This window comes from Oryctolagus cuniculus, chromosome 3 (genome assembly GCF_964237555.1).
Source record: "Oryctolagus cuniculus chromosome 3, mOryCun1.1, whole genome shotgun sequence".
NCBI lineage: Eukaryota > Metazoa > Chordata > Mammalia > Lagomorpha > Leporidae > Oryctolagus > Oryctolagus cuniculus.
The window spans coordinates 23,268,066-23,288,230 of record NC_091434.1 but is presented as its reverse complement, the minus strand read 5'-3'; the positions used below and the strand labels follow the sequence as shown (position 1 = coordinate 23,288,230).

Sequence of the window (20,165 nt, the reverse complement as noted above, 5' to 3'; positions counted from 1 at the left end):
AGTGGAAGAGATACCGTTTTTGCAGGTGGTAGCTTAACCCACTATGCCACAATGTCTGTTCTTTTTAAAACCACCCCAAAAATAGATTTATCAATTTGAAATGTAGAGTGACAGACAGAAGAGGGAGAGGTAAAGAGATTTTCTATCCATGGGTTCACTTTCCAAATGCCCACAACAGCTGGGGCTAAGCCAGGTGGAAACCAGAAACCCAAAACTTCATCCAGGTCTCCTATGTGGGTGACAGGGAATGAAGTACTTGGACCATCATCTGCTACCTTCTCAGGGACATTAGCAGGAAACTGGATTGGAAGCAGAGTAGCCAGGATTTGAACCTGCACTCTAGTATGGTATGTGGGTGTACCAAACAGTCACTCAACCTACTGCACCACAATGCTCACCCCAGAATTCAGTCTGTCTTGGAGAGCATTTTGCACATTGCTTAACACATAGCAGCTCTCTGCTGTGACCAGGGAGTGCAGTGGAGGATTGCCCAAGTCCTTGGGCCCTGCACCCCATGGGAGACCAGGAGAAGTACCTGGCTCCTGCCATCGGATCAGCGCGGTACACTGGCCACAGCGCACCGGCCGCGGCGGCCATTGGAGGGTGACCCAACGGCAAAGGAAGACCTTTCTCTCTGTCTCTCTCTCTCTCACTGTCCACTCTGCCTGTCAAAAAAAAAATTAAAAACAAAAACAAAAAAAACCACATAGCATAATACTCAATAAATGTTATTATCTAGAAAGTAGGACAGGATCACTGGATTCTCAAATCCTAATGACTTTATTTTCTCCAGTCTTGCTCTCCCCCTCCCCCTCCCAATCCTCTAAACCCAAATAGTCACGAGCTGAGTAAAATAAAGAATGGATGCATTCAATAATCGAGATCATCTGTTCCCACAGGGGACCCAGACTCATCTAGAGAACTGCTTCATTGTTCCTCTGTTATTTAGCTCCTCCATGGTTAGAATGAACCCTGCAGTGCCATCTCCAGCAGCAGCTAACATTCACCCACTCGTGGAGAAATCAGATGGGCCTGGAGGAGTGGGCCTTGCCCTGCTGGTGAACACTTGTTAAGACACAGCAATGCAGAACCATACTGGAAGATCCAGGTCTCCAAGTGCTTATGAGTTGTGAAGCTAGGACAGGATCATTTCAGCCCGTCCTCCTAACAAGTGGTCCAGCCTACTGCTTTGTTGCTTCTTCTTGAATTAGGGATGTGATAGGCTGTGGGTAAATCCAGACACGAGAAACAGCCCTGGAGAAAGGTTACTGCTATTTTTTAACATTTTCAGGAACTATTCACAATGGCAGGCAACAGGCAATCCTGAGCATAGGAAGAGTAAACAAATTGTAAACCAGGAAAATTGTATGTTTTTGCTTCCAGATTATTAAAAAAAAATCATATTGGGCTGCTCCCTGGGGTTCATCATTATTCCTAGGCCCATTCCAGCTGCTCAGGCATCTGCCGATCATATGGCTCTTCCTGCTTTGTAAACCCTGCCTGCCTCAGTACAAACAAGTGGGCACTCATCAAGAGAACTACATGCATTTTTGAGTTTGTAGTTATTTGACAGCTTTAAATATAAGCAACAGAATTTTTTATCATCCACTATGCCAAATAAGCATTGTTTATTTTTTAACTAAAACAGTGCTTGAACGTGTCTTTGAGAATGAGCTGCTAGTTAGCACATCATTTATTAATCAAAAATGTAAAAGGAGACATGCATGTGGCCTGGCAGTTAAGAGACTGATTAGGACACCTGCATTCCACATCAGAGCACCTGGGTTCAAGTTCCAGCTCCACTCCCAATTCCAGCTTCCTACTGATCTGCACCTTGAGAGGCAACAGGTAATGGCTCAAGTAGCTGGGTCCTTGCCATCCACATGGGAGACCTGGATTGAGTTCCTAGTTTCCAGTCTCAGTCCCAGCCATTGTGAGTATTTGGGAGAGTGAATCAACAGATAGGAGTATCATTCACTCATATTCATATTCTCTCCCTCTCTCTCTCTGCCTCTAAAATAAAATAAAATGAAATGAAAATAAAGGACCTGCTATCTAATTAGCATAATATCTACTAAAAAAGTGTTCAAGCCTTTTTTTAGCAGAATAGAAGATATGTGCAAACTCCTACGAGAACTTTTGTTACCAAACCATCAGAAAGGGTACCAAGTACCAGTCAGAGAAAACCAAGTGAAGAACTAGGAAGAAGAAGAAAATACACCGAAACTAATAAAACAGAAGCCTGGGGAAAGACTCCTAGCCAGCTTCAATCACCATGGGAAAGCATAACTCAGAACACAGGTATTATGCCAGGAATACTTCCTGAAACAGTCACACCTTCAACCAAACACAGCTCTCATCTCACTGATGTGAACACATCTTTCATGTATATCAACTTCAACACATCACACACCCTTGGGTACATTTTATGCATGCATTTTGGAAACTATATTTAATCACACATGATATCTGTTGCTGTCTATTTCCATCATAATATTCATTATATATTATGTCTGGATTCAGAAAGCCTAGATTCAAATCCTGGCTTAAAATTTAACAACCACATGGCTTTGGATAAATTGCTTAAAATAGGAATAATAACGATACCCACTTGACTGAGTGATTGCTGATGATATAGTTAATAAATGCAAAATAGATGAGCAGGCGTTTAACCTAATGTTAAGATGCCTGTGTCTCACATCAGAATGAATGCCTGGTTTTGATGAGGAGCCTAGGCTCCTGACTCCAACTTTCTGCTAATGTAGACCCTGAGAGGCAGTAGTGATGACTCAAGTAATAGGATTCCTGCAACCCATGTGGAAGACCTGGATTGCATTCCTAGCTCACTCCAGCCCTGGCCCAGCCCTGGCCCAACCCCAGCCATTCCAGATATTTAAGGAGTGAATCAGTGAATGAAGTGCGCACTCTCTCTCTCACTCGCTGGCTCCCGCTCTCTCTCTCTCTACCCTCTCTCCCTTTTAAATAAATCAAAAATAATATTTAAAATATTTAAATATATATATGTAAAGTGGTTTGAACCATGCCTGGCACTGTTTTCATTATTATTAATATACTGGGAGACAAAGTCACTCAGTATGATTACAACTATTTATACTAAAATGTAAATTCCATGTATAGATATATCATTACCAATTATTAAGCTCCCTAGAACAGAGTGTGTTATGTAAAGCACAACTAGTTTAATGAGAATGAACATAAGGATAATGATTTAGAGACATGGTTTTGAGGATGTTTACTCTTTTTTCAGTCAAGCATAAAGTACTTTATGGCATCATTCAACAACAAGAACAACCATTTTTCTACTACCTGGAAGTCTGCCAATGCATCATCATCTGCTATGTGTTTACTCCCCATCAGCTCTTGAAAGCTTCTACAAATCAAGCTGTATTCTGTCTATGGGATTTAAGTAACGTGACTCTTTACAAATTCTGACACTGTAAGTTACTTTCAGTTCACACCTTTGCTTCATTATTTGTTCTCCTTGTTAGCTTCTTTCCTGACATTTTTTCAATTTCAAACACCATAAATTTAACCTTAATTATTTGTAGCTCTTCCTCTGTCAGCTTCACATTCAATGGGGGAATGTAAGGAGTACACTCATTGAGGCCGGTGCCGTGGCTCACTTGGTTAATCCTCCTCCTGCGGCACCAGCATCCCATATGGGTGCTGGATCTAGTCCCGGTTGCTCCTCTTCCAGTCTACCTCTCTGTTGTGGCCCAGGAGGGCAGTGGAGGATGGCCCAAGTACTTGGGCCCCTGTACCCACATGGGAGACCAGGAGGAAGCTCCTGGCTCCTGGCTTCAGATCGGCGCAGCGCCGGCCGTGGCGGCCATTTGGGGAGTGAACCAACAGAGGGAAGACCTTTCTCTCTCTCTCTCTCTCTCACTTTCTAACTCTGTCAAATAAATAAATTTTTAAAAAAGGAGTACACTCACTGTTTTCAAATTATTTTCATCATTCAGGGAATTTCAAACATATGAGACTGAACCCCTATAATGTAAAGGTAGGACCCAGCTTCTGTTCTATCTTCCTTAGCACAATGGATCCTTGCTTGTCCTTTATCAAAATAAATTCACTGAATTGAGAGACTGATAGAGCTGGCCCTAGAAGATTCTCATCACTGGCCCCAAGAAGTCATTTGCTTCTCCAACAGATAAAACTTGTTGGCCAGTACTGTCCTGAGCAATTTGTTTAGGGGAACTCCAGGTCCAGGGAGGGAAATTCCAGGTCTGTGGTCAGAGGTAACTACCACTTACATGCTAACCCATGGATCAAGTGAAGCCCACCTGGCCTTCATAAAAATTTCCTAAAGAGCACAGCATCACTGACCAAGCAAAGAAAGGTCACCAGTAGCACTGACGAACCAGGAACTTGAACATGAGCTGAACACACACCTCTCAGCTCCAATTTAAATTTTCTTTATACTTTTATTTAATGAATATAAATTTCCAAAGTACAGCTTATGGATTACAATGGCTTCCCCCCCAACATAACTTCCCTCCCACACACAACCCTCCCCTCTCCCACTCCTTCTACCCTTCCTTTCACATCAGTTCATTTTCAATTATCTTTATATAGAGAAGATCAATTTAGTATATATTAAGTAAAGCTTTCAACAGTTTGCACCCACACAGAAAAACAAAGTGTAAAATACATTTTGAGTACTATTTATAGCATTAAGTCACAATGTACAGCATATTTAGGACAGAGATCCTACATGAGGAGTAAGTGCACAGTGACTCCTGTTGTTGACTTAACAAATTGACACTCTTGTTTATGGCAGCAGTAATCACCCTAGACTCTTGTCATGAGTTGCCAAGGCTATGGAGGCCTTTTGAGTTCGCTGACTCTGATCATATTTAGACAAGGTCATAGTCAAAGTGGAAGTTCTCTCCTCCCTTCAGAGAAAGGTACCTCCTTCTTTGATGACCTGTTCTTTCCACTGGGATCTCACTCACAGAGATCTTTCATTTAGGTTTGTTGTTGTTGTTGTTGTTGTTGTTGTTGTTGTTTTGCCAGAGTGCCTTGGCTTTCCATGCCTGAAATACTCTCATGGGCTTTTCAGCCAGATCCGAATGCCTTAAGGGCTGATTCCGAGGCCAGAGTGCTATTTAGGACATCTGCCATTCTATGAGTCTGCTGTGTATCCCGCTTCCCATGTTGGATCATTCTCTCCCTTTTTTATTCTATCAATTGGTATTTGCAGACACTAGTCTTGTTTATGTGACCCTTTGACTCTTAGTTCTATCATTATGATCGATTGTGAACAGAAATTGATCACTTGGACTAGTGAGATGGCATTGGTACATGCCACCTTGATGGGATTGAATTGGAATCCCCTGGCACATTTCTAACGCCACCATTTGGGGCAAGTCCGATTGAGCATGTCCCAAATTGTACATCTCTTCCCTCTCTTATTCCCACTCTTATATTTAACACGGATCACTTTTCAGTTAAGTTTCAACACTTAAGAATAATTGTGTATTAATTACAGAGTTCAACCAATAGTATTAAGTAGAACAAAAAAAATACTTAAAGGGCTAAAGTATTAAGTTGTTCATCAACAGTCAGGGCAAGGGCTGATCAAGTCACTGTTTCTCATAGTGTCCATTTCACTTCAACAGGTTTCCTTTTTGGTGCTCAGTTAGTTGTCGCCAATCAGGGAGAACATATGATATTTGTCCCTTTGGGACTGGCTTATTTCACTCAGCATGATGTTTTCCAGATTCCTCCATCTTGTTGCAAATGACCGGGTTTCATTGTTTTTGACTGCTGTATAGTATTCTATAGAGTACATATCCCATAACTTCTTTATCCAGTCTACTGTTGATGTAGGGAAAAAGAGACACTAACCCACTGTTGGTGGGAATGCAAACTGGTTAAGCCACTATGGAAGTCAGCCTGGAGATTCCTCAGAAACCTGAATATAACCCTACCATACAACCCAGCCATCCCACTCCTTGGAATTTACTCAAAGGAAATTAAATTGGCAAACAAAAAAAGCGGTCTGCACCTTAATGTTTATTGCAGCTCAATTCACAATAGCTAAGACCTGGAAGCTCCAATTTAAATTTATAAGAACTTTCACCCTTAAAACTTGGGAAGGCCAGGAATTAAGCAAAAGCTACCCAGCTCCTTGCTCCGTGCTTTGTAATGAATACCTACTTTCTTCCACCACCCCGATGTCAGTGTTTGGCTTTCTGCATACTGGGTAAGGGGATCCAGCTTTGGGGACTCTATAGCAATACCTCCAGCTAATTTGGAAGGCTATTCTGAAACAGATATTGTTAGGTCTTTTGCTCAAAGCGAAATAGCATGTTCACTTTTCTTAATATTGTGCTTGAGCTTCTAAATAGTGACATATATAAATATTTAGGTTCCTTATTCATTGGTAGGTACAATTTAATTTCCTTTCAAAACAAAAAACATCAATTTCATTTAAATCTGTACCAATTTTATCCTCTTTGAAAAAGAAAGTAATAGTAATTGATACGGAGCTTATTCAAACTTAAAACACCCTTACCAGCTTTCCACCTTCACCCTCTAAATAACTGGTAAGTTCATTGTTCAGTCACATTGGACAAAATGACAATAACAACAAGTAGTACGAGTAGGAAGTCTCACTGTAAATGCCCTTACATACCAGTAGCCCATTAATATATTTTGTTTAGCAACATTTTAAAATATGAATTATGATTTTAAAATCTAGACAACTTGGATGAAATGAAATGAAAATCTGGATTTTTCATTTCTGTTTTAGAAAAATCAAAATTTCCAACCTTTGTGGGCCCACATTCCAGCACAGCAAATAGTTATCTGGAGTTTTGAAACTGCTCTTTGTATATACGGTGAGAGTTTACAATGCCATTCAACATGCTAGGCATGGGTGTTGCTGCTAGTCCCTCTGGGGATCTCAAGTTGCAACCTCTGTTATGCACCTGAAAAGTTTTCCCTAGGCCCTTCCAAGGATGAAGCACTGTCACCATTCCAACATTTTAAGTGCACACACTTTGGCTCAACAGCTCTATACCTGAAAAAACTCTGGAAGATCACACAACTATATATGGATATAGACTCCAGCATTGCTTCTAAAAGCAAGAAAAATGGAATCAGTCTAAACACCAATCAAGACTGGTTGAACAAACGATGGTAAATCCATGCTGCAGTGCAGCAGGGAGACCCCAGGAGCAGTGAGATAAATGAAAGCACACTGAAATGGAAAGATGTCCGAAGCATATTAAGCAGAAAAAAGCAAGGTACAGAATAATGTATATGATCCATTTTGTGGGAAATTGAATACAGACATTAATACATCCTTGTATTGCATATTTGGGAAGACAATATAAGCACCCTTTTAAATTTAAAATTTTAATATAAAATTTAAAATTTCAAAATTTGAAGAAGGAAGCACTATGAACAGGGATATTTCAAATTGTTTCATGCATAATCATCATGTTTCTGGGTTGCTTATACGGTTGCCTGTCTTGGTAACAGAGTTCCTCCAGAGTCAAGTTTGACTCCATTTCTTGGGCAAGGAGAAGAAAAAGCCTTCTGGATGTCTCTGCACACCAGATCTAAGGACCAGCCATCGTGGAAGCTGTGCCTGTTGACACTGCTCTGCAGCTCATGTTGCTTAACCGACTGTCTTTAGCATGAGCTCCTCCAGGAAGAGCTACCAAGTTCAGCTCCAAGCAGCCCTGGTTATTCCTTTCACATCTTCATGAAGGCCGGGGATACGTGTTTATGCATGTGCGTGAGTGAACATATATGTGTGAAAGTGCACATGCACACATGGGGCAAGAGGCTACATGTGATTTCCCTGTTGCTGTTACTGCCTTGGGTAGAGCCCAGGAAAAAGAGAAAAAAAAAGAACCAGTTCCATTGTCACCAGCAAAAACCCTAATTGGTCAACTCAATACAGCAGGGGTGGAGAATGTCCAGCCCATCAGGCCATATAAGGCTAACAAAATCATTTGTTCTGTCCCTGCCAAGGCAACAGTATGTGAGACTTTAAATTCAATAAACCCATAGCAAGATGATTTTCAAGTTCATAATTTTGCATGGCCTTTAAATGATGTTATAAATATTCAAATGGCTCTTGGCAGAAAAAGTTCTCCACCCATGCTAATGTCAGGATTGGCTCTTCCCATTGAAGTGAAACAAGGCCCCTACTCCCATTCACCTGCTCAGGAAGGGCAGCCAGGCAGGCTGTGCTAGTAGCAACAGTTGTTGTGATAAGCTTTCAGTGTTAGCAGTCAAGGAGGGGATTTTGCCGGGACATGGCAAACCAGAGAGAGAACGGTGCTTTGCCACCAGTAAGATGCTTGCCAACCTCTGTGGGGCTCTCCAGCCCATACTTGCCCAGACCTCAAGAAACGGAGGCAAGGGACCAGTGTTGTGGCACAGCAGGCTAGGCCTCTGCCTGTGGTGCCAGCATGCTATATGGGCACTGAGTCAAGTCCCAGCTGTTCCTCACCCAATTCAGCTCTCTGTTATGGCCTGGGAAAGCAGTGGAAGATGGCCCAAATGCTTGGGCCCCTGCACCCATATGGGAGACCTGGAAGAAGCTCCTGGCTCCTGGTTTCAGACCCACCCAGCTCCAGCAGTCACAGCCATATGGGGAGTGAACCAGAGAATGGAAGACCTTTCTCTTGGTCTCTCCCTCTGTCTGTAACTCTGCCTTTAAAATAAATAAAAAAAAATCATTATATATATATATGTATATATATGTATATATGTATATATATATAAAGAATCAGAGGTGGCAGCCAGCACTGTGGTGTAGTAGGCTAAGGCACCAGTTTAGAGTCCTGGCTGCTCCTCTTCTGATTTAGCTCTCTATTAATGGCTTGGGAAAGCAGTAGAAGATGGCCCAAGTGCTTGTGTCCACGTGGGAGACCCAGAAAAAGCTCCTGGCTCCTGGCTTTAGATCAGCTCAGCTCCAGCTGTTGTAGCCATTTGGGGATGTAAGACCTTTGTCTTTCTCTCTCTCTCTCTCTGTAACTCTACCTCAAAAAGCAAATAAATAAACAAACAGAAGAAACAGCCCCTCCCCCAGCCTATGTCCCTACTCCAACCCCTGCAAAGGCATCCAGGTCAAAGGACCAGGACACTTCTAAAAACTATAACCTACTGCTAAAATACTATTTTGGTGGTTGGGTAGTGGAGAGGAGGATTGTTAGCAATCAATTCACAAATATAAAGAAATCTAGAGAAGGAGCTGACAACCTCCACTCTCTAGTCCCCACCCTGGTGCTTTCCTTCAGAGCACAAGCCACAAGCCTAAGCTCTGAGGTTCTCTACTCTGCTCTCAATCATTGTAGGGTACAAAGAAACAGGGCATACTTAAAGCAGGTGTATGCTGAGCTAACCGACACAGAAGTCAGCAAACCAAGCTTGCAGCACTTGGAAAATGATATCATACTGTAGTCTACATAGTCCTCCAATATCACTTCTGAAAGAAAGGAAGAAAAACCATGGTACCCTTTGCTGTTTTTGTTTTAACTTCTGGAGTCCCATACTTTCTAACACTCTAGCACTCCCATAACCAACAACCTTGAATTGAGTCATTAGGAGTGGTTTCAAGCCTTATCACAAAAATCATTCCACACAGCAGCCCTTCCACTATTTGATACATACACAATTTAAGGAGTTTTAAGAAAAACAACAAATTCAGGTCCTAAGCATTCAGAATTAGTGGTAATGCAAAGTACCCTTCAAACTTTAGTCTGAATCAACTGTGGCCTGCTACACAACTGAAAAGACCAGAGATGGATAATTTAATCCAGTAAAAATGATTAACCATCTTCACAAGCTTCAACAGCATCATCTTGTATGTAATTTGGATTATTAAGGTAAGAATCAGAGTCTTATCTGTTTATAGCACCAGTCCATCAAGACTAGCCATAATTAGCAAGGACTGACAATATATGCTACTAATATCCTGCCCTTCATTTCAGATAGCTCATCCGTCATTCTTTCTTTCTAGCTGATCTTCCTCATAATTGGTGTTTCCCTCTGCACACAGCAAGATGTCTAAAGGTGCTTACCAGAGGCAGGCATTATGGCACAGCAAGTTAACCTGCCACTTGGATACCTGGTATTCCTTACTGGAAGGCCTAGAATCCAGTCCCACTTCTGTTTCTGACCCACTTGGGAGGCAACAAATGATAGGTCAAATACTTGAGTCCCTGCCACCTACCTGGGAGACCTGGAAGGAGTTCTGGTTGCTGAGTTCCGCCTAGCCTGCCGCTGGTATTGCAGGCATTTGGGGAGTGAACCAGCAGATGAAAGATTGATATCTCTCTTCCTGCCTCCCTCCCTCTCCAGCTCTGACTTTCAAGTAAATAAAATATTTTTTTAAAGAAAGGTGCTTACCTCGGAGTCCTTTGCCTGCTGATTACGAATGACTATCAGATTGTACAGGATTCTGTCATCGTCAGCCTCTGTGTGGGACACGTCATGAGGCAGACTCCATAAGTTCTTTTCATCATCCCTTGCCAGAGTTGCTCCAAATGAGGAATACGGGTTGTTGCCACTGTGGGATCAAAGGGAGGAGGCAGGTTTTGTAATATACACATATGCAATATATTATACATTCCATGTATGCAACATGCCATATAAATTAAAAATACCTGCAATATGCTATCTAACATAGTATATAAATACCAGGGTACTTCAAAAAGTTTGTGAAAAAATGAATTAAAAGGTAAGTTTATTTGGGTCAAAACATTTTTGAAATCCATGCACAGTTTTTTCATAATATGGATTTTCCGTGAACTTTCTGAAGACATAAACATAATGCAAGAGCATAATATAATCAAGCAAGCAAACAAAAGGTCAGTTTTAAAAGAGGATGAAACAGATATGAGCAGGTCCCTGGGCAGAGTTAACTACTAAAGTTAATCATGAAATTCAGCACTGAGGACCCCAGTAGTTAAGGCAAAGAAAAAAAAAAGGCAATCCACAGAGTAGGGGAGGGTTGAATTCCCAGGAGTAAAAGAAGGCAGTGAACAGGAAGAGTACAGGAAGCACAGTGGAGCACAGTGCTGTGTAATAGCTAGTGAACGCCTTCCACCAAGAAACCAAAGTAATAAATATACATATTCAAATTCTCTCACTCTGCAATGCAGGAATTTCTGTGGTTCTGTTTTAGACATTCATTTTATGATTTATTCTTTATAAGGTGGTACCCATCGAGGACATGCCCACACACAGCCTCAGCTAACTTCTGTTGGGCGGGACAGGTGGGCACATGCTAGGGCTACTCACATCACCTAATAATATGTATGAACCACTGACTGCACATTAATCACAGGGCTCAATAAAACTCCCAGCAAAACAGACACAGCTTCTGTCCTTGGCCCTCATTGGAGGTTCACATGGGAACCATATTCGTGAATGACCACATGACTACATAATTAAAACCTGTGATGAGTGCTGAAAAGGTGAGGTCAAGGTGCTGTGAGGGCAAATGCAAGGTGCAGATGGAAAATCCTCATGGAGATGGGCATCAGGTGGGCACTGGGGTTAAGGGGGTGTTTGAGCTTTAAGTCAAAAGATAAGAACACAGGAAAGGGGCCAGCACTGGGGCACAGTGGACTCAGTCTCCGCCTGCACCCCATATGAGTGCCGCTTCAACTCCTGGCCACTCTGCTTCTGATCTAGCTCCCAGCTAATGGGCCTGGGAAAGCAGCAGAAGATGGTCCAAGAGTTTGGGCCCCTACATCCACGTGAGAGACCCAGATGTAATTCCAGGCTCCTGGCTTCACTCTGGTCCAGTCACAGTCATTGCAGTCATTCGGTAAATGAACCAGCAGAGGGAGGATACCCCTCTCTCTCTCTCCAACTCTGCCTTTCAAGTAAATAAATAAATAGATATATGAATCTTTAAAAACAAAAAGAACAAGGAGTCCAAGGAAACAGCATGTTCAAAGTCCCAGAGTGGGAGGCAATCGGGGGCATGCATTCCAAAAAAGATGGCACTGGACAGAGAAAGAGAAGCTAGGACGGGAGGTGGCTTGGGTGGACGCTTTCTCACATTCTTCTATCCTGGTCCTGCTTGTTAAAAGCAACACAAGAGCTGGAAGGGTTTGAGCAAGACTGTGATGTGACACTAACAGTATCACATCTTTAAGTCTTCCAACTGGTTAGAGGGTGGAGAACACTACAGAGGGGTCAGCAGTGGGTGTGGGAGGGACATTAAGATGCAATTGAAGTTACTCAGGTGACAGATGAAAAGCACCAGGATGGGAATGGCAGCATAGAGCTAAAGAGACTGTTTAGAAGATAAAACCAAGTGTTTTGTGATATGCTAGAGGAGGGTAGAGAAGGAAGGGGTGGTGGGAGGAGCCAAAGATCACTGGGAGCTCTCAGGCTTACTCATTTGGACAGGGAATGATGCCGTTCTCTGGGACACAGCTAGACAGTCCCAAGGCCATGGGCTGCTAAAACACCTGCAGGTGTGACATGAGGGAACGGCAAGTGAGGACAGGCAGAAGACACTTAGATGGACACCTAGGAACCTGGACAGACCCTGGGAAGGAGGAAGGAAAATGACTGACAGCTGGGCTGAAGGTAAATGTCAAGATGCCAACAAGCATAAGAAACTAGCTCCAAGGAAATCTCAAAAGCCAGCAAGCAACGTGTGAATCACCATTGGAGCAGCAGGAACCACCCAGCAAGGGACAGCTCTAGGTCAGGCTGCCAACCAAGGCCTCAGACTTGGGAAAGACAATCGGGGCCACTCAAGAAAACTGGGGTAAAAGGTGGGGACAGGATGTGAGAAGCAAGGCTGGCAGGAAGCCAGTCACCTGAGTGAACACAGGGCTCAGCGACAGGGTCCAGACAACACTCCTGAAACGTCTCTGGCTGTAGGTCAGAAGGTGAGTCTGCAGACTGGACAGAGCAATCGGTACTATGGGAAAGGAGCCACTCACAGGCAGTGAGACACAGCTCAACCACGCTGTTCACAGACCCTCCCTGTTGTTACTCACCTGGACTGATAACATCTACAAAGGCTGAAACACAGAGCCCCACAGCCTGGTTCCTTTTAACACATCAGAGCACCTGCGTTAGACTCCTGGCTCCACTTCAGATTTCCAGCTTCCTGCTATCATGCACCCCGAGAAGCAGCAGGTGCAGTGGTTGAGTCCCTGACTCCCACGTGGCAGACCCTGACTGTCTTGTTCCTGGTTTCAGCCTGGCAGCCCCAGCCATTGTAGGTATATGTGGAGTGAATCAGTGGATGGTAAATCTGTTTCTCCTTCAAATAAATAAAATTAATCATATAAAATAATGAGCCAGTGCAAGGGAGGCAAATGACGCCTTGATGCCCTGTCCATTCTTGCTTTAAAAAGCTTATCAAGGGATCGCCACCTGCAGTGCCGGCATCCTATATAGGTGCCAGTTCTTGTCCCGGCTGCTCCACTTCTAATCCAGCTCTCTGCTATGGTCTAGGAAAGTAGTAGAAGATGGCCCAAATGTTTGGGTCCCTGCATCTGCGTGTGAGACCCAGAAGAAGCTCCTGGATCCTGGCTTTGGATTGGCACAGCTCTGGCCCTTGCAGCCATTGGGTAGTGAACTATCCAATGAAAGATCTCTCTGTCTCTCTCTCTCTCTCTCTCTCTGCCTCTGCCTCTCTGTAACTCTTTCAAGTAAATAGATAAATAATAAATAAATAAATACTTATCAAAGTGAGTGCCGTGGTGTAGTAGGTTAGGCCCCCACCTGCGGCACTGGCATCCCATATTGCTGCTGGTTTGTGTCCTGGCTGCTCCTCTGCTGGTCCAGCTCTCTGCTAATGGCCTGGAAGATGGGGAAGATGTGGAAGATGGCCCAAGTGCTTGAGACCCTGCACCCACATGGGAGACCTGGAAAAAGCTCCTGGCTCCTGGCTTCGGATCAACTTAGCTCCAGCCATTATGGCCACTGGGGAGTGAATCAGCACATGAAAGACCTCTCTCTGTCTCTCCCTCTGTCTCTCAAATAAAATAAATTTTTAAAAAATCTTTTGAAAAAAAGCTTACCAAATTAATTCATTCAGCTGTTTGACTATTCAACATAGAATGGACACCTGCTACATACTGGGTATCGGGTGGGTTCTTGAGAGACATGATATTTCCAGAAAAAACTCTGGATGAAGAAGGAACAAGGAAGTGGCTTAGAGGTGGCTGTGGTTTTCATGCCTGGCTCTTCAAGGTCCTAGTGTCGGGGGCCTTGGGGTCACGGGCAGGGTTCCCCTGGCAGAGACAGAAAGAAGCCCACAAACCAACCACAACCAGAGCAGTGATGCTGCCCTACTCCACTCAGTGAGCGCTTCAAGAAGATTCCTTCAGGCACAGGAAAACTTTGGTTCTGTTGCTATACAAACGTGAAGGTACTCAACAAGTAGAAAAAAATGGAATTAAAAATAAGCTTATTTTGGTGCAAAAAAATCAAATCAGTGCATATATTTTTCATGATACACATTGTCCAAGGACACTGTGAAGAACCCTCATAAATATGTAATTTTAAATGCTTTGAAATGGTGGTTGAGATGCAAGCAAACAGGGTATAAATCAGGGGAATAGCAGTGAAGGTAGAAATGAAGGGGCTGATTCCAGTAGCACTGGAGAAGGGTCCACACAGATGCATGAGAGGGTGACATGTACAGGTGACGTCTTCAGCTGAGACACAAAGGGTAGAAACTCCAGCTGGCTGGCGCCGCGGCTCAGTAGGCTAATCCTCTGCCTTGCAGCGCCAGCACACCGGGTTCTAGTCCTGGTTGGGGCACTGGATTCTGTCCCGGTTGCCCCTCTTCCAGGCCAGCTCTCGGCTGTGGCCAGGGAGTGCAGTGGAGGATGGCCCAAGTACTTGGGCCCTGCACCCCATGGGAGACCAGGAGAAGCACCTGGCTCCTGCCTCAGGATAGGCGCGGTGCACCGGCCGCGGCAGCCATTGGAGGGTGAACCATCGGCAAAAGGAAGACCTTTCTCTCTGTCTCTCTCTCTCACTGTCCACTCTGCCTGTCAAAAAACAAAGAAAGAAAGGAAGGAAGGAAGGAAGGAAGGAAGGAAGGAAGGAAGGAAGGAAGGAAGGAAGGAAGGAAGGAAGGAAGGAAGGAGAAACCCCAGCTGAGCTTGTGAACCTGCAGAGCAATCAGGGAGATGTCAGAGGTCTGGGGTTAGGAAATGCACATGCATTTCATGTCAGCACAGAAGCCATGGGATCAGAGGAATGGTCTGGGAAAGGGGAGCGGGGCACTGGAGAGAGCAGGAGGCCCAAGGAGAGGGACAAAGAGAAGTTTCACAGAGCAGAAAGACTCTGGGTAAGTATTGATAAAAGAATACCACTGACTCCAATTTCTTTTTGGCTAAGTAGCTCTTATAGCCAGTGACAAGCTTCCATGGCATTGTGTGAGCACATGGCCAGTGCTTCAATCAAGGGTTCCTGCATCCCACCCCTCGTGTTATTTAACCACCAGAGGTTGGAAGGGTGCAGGGTGTTATCCCACTTAGCAGAGAAGCAAGAATGCTGAGTTGCTCTACTCTCCACTGGCCAGAGGGCCCAGGGCCCATTGACAATCCACCCAGAACAAAGTCCCTACTGGGGAGTCTCTGACTCCTCAGCCAAATGCTGGCATGGTAGGATGCACCTCCAGATGGAGCCAGCTCACGTATGGGCTGCAGGTGTGGATGTTCTCTGCTCAAACTGAGACCACATCCCTATAATGTAAAGGCAGGACCCCACCTCTCGTCTGTCTTCCTGAGCTCAAGGTGTCCTTGCCCTTGCTTGCCATTTATCAAAAGGAATTCATTAAATTGAGAGTTGTATAGCTGGCCTGACAAGGTTCTAATCATCAGACTCAAGAAGTCCTTTGCTTTTCCAATTAAGCCCTGTTGGCCAGTATTATCTGGAGGGGTTTGTGTGGGGGAATTCCAGATCCAGGGAGGGAAATTCCAATCTGGGGCCAAAGGTAACTACTACTACTACATGTAACCCCCTCAGACCAGCCAAAGCCCACCTGGCCATCATAAACATTCCCTAAATCATAGCATCACCAACCAATCAAAGGAAGCCCACAGGCACTACTAGCCAACCAGGAATTTCAACACAAGCTGTTCATGCTCTTCTCAGCCCCAATTTCAATCTATAAGAACCTGCACCTCTAACTCCGCAGGGAGCCAGGGAATTAAGCACAGCTGCCCGGTTCCTTACTGTGTACTTTGCAATAAACACTTTCTTCCAACACCCCAATGTCAGTAATTGGCTTCCTATGCATCGAGCGAGCAGACCCAGGTTTGGGAGTTTATAGCAACACCACAGCTAGTCTGGCGGTTGTTCAGCAACAAAACCAGAGAATCTTCCTGGGGCTTCTCCCAGGGAGATGACTCCTTGAGTCATCCAGGACTGACACATTCACCAGGAGCTGCACCCTGCACTGTGAATGCCACCACTGTAAATGTGCCTTGGGAGCCAGTGAGACCTAATGCCTTCCTGACACTGCTCTTTCATGGGCTCCCAATCTGCCTTGTTTTGTAAGTCTTGTCTCCTCAACAGGTTGATCGCATTCCTTAAGGGCAGCTACTGCATTGAGTACTTCTTCTAAGCCCCATGGGGCCTGGGAAGGCTCCAGCACAAAGCAGTTGCATTAAAAATTCTTGGTGAATGGAGCAAACTAAGATATAGACATAATGCATTGTCACCCTTTCTAAAACTTCCATAAAGCAGGTTTGGAAATCAGCCAGCAGTTATCTGAGTCATCAGTAAAAATCATATGAATTATCGAGCTCCCTGTTGCTTTCCTAAGTCACAACTCCCTTTCCTGTTTTAAGATGGTCACAGCTTGGGCTGGTGTCGTGGTGCAGTCAGTTAAGCTGGGGCCTGTGTCTCCAGCATCCCATAAGAGTGCCAACTCCAGTCCCAGCTACTCCACTTCTGATCCAGCTCCTGCTAATGTGCCTGGGAAAGCACTGGAAGATGCCCAAGTGCCTGGACCCCTGCACCCACGTAGGAGACCTAGAAGAAAGCTCCTGGCTTTACCTGGCCCAGCCCCAGCCATTGTAGCCATTTAGGGAATAAACCAGCAGATGGATGGAAGATCTATCTGTCTCTCCCTCACTTTGTAACTCTGCCTTTCAAATAAATTAATTATTTAAAAAAAAAAAATAAAGCGATTACAGCTGCCTCCCCAGCCAGCCCCCTACCCGCTCTCTCTCTTACCTCTCCTGTCTCTACACTCTCTTAATCTCTTCCATCTCTCCTCTCTGCTGTTCTGTCTCTCCAGCCATCTCTGTGTCTGTGTCTCTTTTTCCCTTCTCTCCTCCTCCCCTCCCTCTCTCCTCTCCAGCTCTCGCCCACCCCTCACCCCATGCATTACTCCGGCCAACATGAAACACCAGCCACCCGTCCTTAACCTACAAACTCAGCAATGCTCTACAGGAAGACCAAGCCCAGCCCGTTTAGAAGAGCTCATGTCCCTAGATACACAAGTGCCTCCTGAGTTCTGCTCACACAAGCTGAGCCCTGCCCTAATTAGGAGCAGCCTTCCCCAGGCGCCCCGGGAGGAGCCTCCAACTGCCTAGTCACCGATACCCCGGGGACAATGTAATACAGCACAGAGAATCAACAGCTGCTACTCAGGACCAGCAGGGACCCTCACTAGCCGTGTCTGCTTGCAAGCTTCTGCCACCCTCCCAAGCCCCCATCTGGCCTGCTCTTGGCTACTGTGCAGCCTCTTCCACACTGCCCCATCCGCCTCCAACTGGACCTCATTCCTGCCATGTTCTTCAGCAGTTACAAGTCAGCTTTCTTTGCAGCATAGGAAAGATGGGGTCCTACTGTTAAATAATTAAACTTAAAAAAAAAAAAACTGTTACAGGTGAAAAATCAAAGAGAGCACAAGCTCATTCAGCAGTGGCAGAAGCACCTGCCAGGGCTCACGCATGGGACCCACCTGGGTCTGCAATCGGCATGCCAGTCCCTGCTGCGTCTACTCCTGCACCACTACCCAGTTAAGGTATTGATCCACTTTAAGACTCTGTACCTTTAGGCAGAAAGACCTGAAAACAGAGAAAAGCCTAAAGCAAACAGCCAAAGGGGAAGCAGCCTGGGAGCCTCTGTGTACCCCAGGCAGAGAAGGGCTCTGGGGTGTGCTTAAAGAGAATTCCAGGCAAAGGCCCTGAGGTCTGGGCCTGAGAAGCCCTGGGAGGATGAATGGTGACTGTGGACCAGGAGTCTCCCTTTCTCTCCTTCCCCTATATGATGACTTCCGCGAGGTTCCAAAGAAAGTGAGAGTGGATGCTTTGCCCCTGGCCACCATCTGCCGATGATAAATATTTTACTAACTTCAGGCCTTTGAGAGTATGTTACACAGCAAGCAGCTGCTGCTTCCACTCCTGCATACGGGATGAGAAAAGCCTCAGGTTTCCCCCACTCGCCCCAGGGACACAAGAGCCAATCAAATCCGCTGAGAGTCTTTCAACTGCAGCCTGAGGACGTGGCTGCCAAGTGCCAGTCAGCACGGAAGCTTTTTACCAAGGCTCCCCCGGATTCCTCACCACAAACACGGACCCACAACACACCGGGCACACAGGCTGGCTGCCCACGCTAGCGGTCCCAGTGACCTTACTGCCCTGCCCACAGGACATGTGTCAGCCATCACCTGTTTAAGACTGAAGCACTGAAAATATAAAATCTCCAGTAAAGAGTCACCAAAAATCTAAAAAACAAACCCAAGAGGCTGTCCTGTCCAACCACTGCACTCCTCAAGGCCTCCTGGTCTGACTCCCCAAGAGGAGCTGGCTGGCCTGCTGGCCAGGCTGCCAGCCCTTTCCCCTCTCCCTCCATTCAAACCTCCCGGAGAACAAGCAGGTGAACCTAATGTCCTTTATCCCCTCCCTCCCCTCTCCTCCGTCTCTTCTTTCCTTCCTTCCTTCCTCTCTTTCTGCCTTCCCCCTTCTCCCTCTCCCTCTCTCTCTCTCCCTTTCTTCCCTTCTTTCTCTCTTTGCTGCTTCCAGGACAGACACTCTGGCTGCTCTCTCATCCAGCTGATTTACTTAAATCTCCAGTCTTTCTCCCCAAGGTCAAACATTGTTCCACTGATTCCAGAGCTCTGCCCAGCACTTAACCTCCTGTCTTGCGACTTCCCCCAACACCACAGATGTGACCCTCTCAACATGCAGGCAGGAAAACGCTGGGCACCCCTTTCCTGGCAGTCCTCCATGATATGCCGCTACGTCTTGGGCTTGCCTTCCTCGAAGCTGCTGCAGAGCCCTGGGTGACCTGGTTGTGTGGCCCTGGATCCTCCTTTCCAGGCTTGGAATGGTCCCTTAGCAAACCCCCGTGGAGCAGGCAAGGCGAGTGTTCTTTTCATCTCCCTTACTGGGGAAATGCATGGGCTCTGCTTATGCTCACGCCCCATCATCCATGCCTTTAAATAGCATCCACATGAGAAAGAGTCCCAACTCCTGATCTGCACCCCCCGCTCGGATGTCCCCCCCAGTGTCAGGCTCTCCATCTCCACGTGGATGCCTAATAGACAGCACAGGCTCAACATGATCCAAACCAAGCACCCAATCTGCCCTGACCAGCAGAAGGCAGTGACCCATGACCTTGTAGTCATCCTGCCTTTGTGTCTTCAAGCACATCAAACTCTTAACATGTTTTAGCTGTTGCAACTTATGAAAGTCAGGCTTCCAGTCTTGTGGGAGGAAGCAGATGACAAACGCATATTTATGTCAGATGATACCAGGACCATGAAGAAATCCACAGTGAATAAGGGGCAGGCTGAGGGGCAGAGCTTCCTGTTCCACACAGGGCACTCAGGCGAGAACTTTCTGCTAAAACTACTGTGTGCAGAGAGCTGAACCAAAGTGTGAGTTATCCATGCAGAGAACAACATTCCAGGCAAGGAAGTTAGGAAGTGCTAAGGCTCCCAGGCAGATGTATGTTTGGCATATCCAAGGAAATAGAAGGAGAGCAGCGGGGCTGAAGGAGGAACAATTTCACTTTTTTTTTTCTTTAAAATCTAAACCATGCTACATAGCACCAAATTGGAAATCACACAATAGCAAAATGTAAAAACAAAGTAGAATATAGGAGACGGCACTGTGGTGTAGCAGGTTAGGCTGCTGCCTGCAGTGCCGGCATCCCATATGGGCGCC

At 45.5% G+C, this 20,165-nt stretch overlaps 1 protein-coding gene across 1 annotated transcript in view; it reads right to left on the bottom strand.

Moving 5' to 3' along the window:
- The window catches only part of MREG (melanoregulin), a 79,367-nt gene that overhangs the window by 46,429 nt on the left and 12,773 nt on the right, over positions 1–20,165 (bottom strand). The window contains exon 2 of the mRNA XM_002712462.5: positions 10,399–10,558. Within this exon, the coding sequence (XP_002712508.3) occupies positions 10,399–10,558 (160 nt within the window). The remainder of the gene's footprint in view (positions 1–10,398; positions 10,559–20,165) is intronic.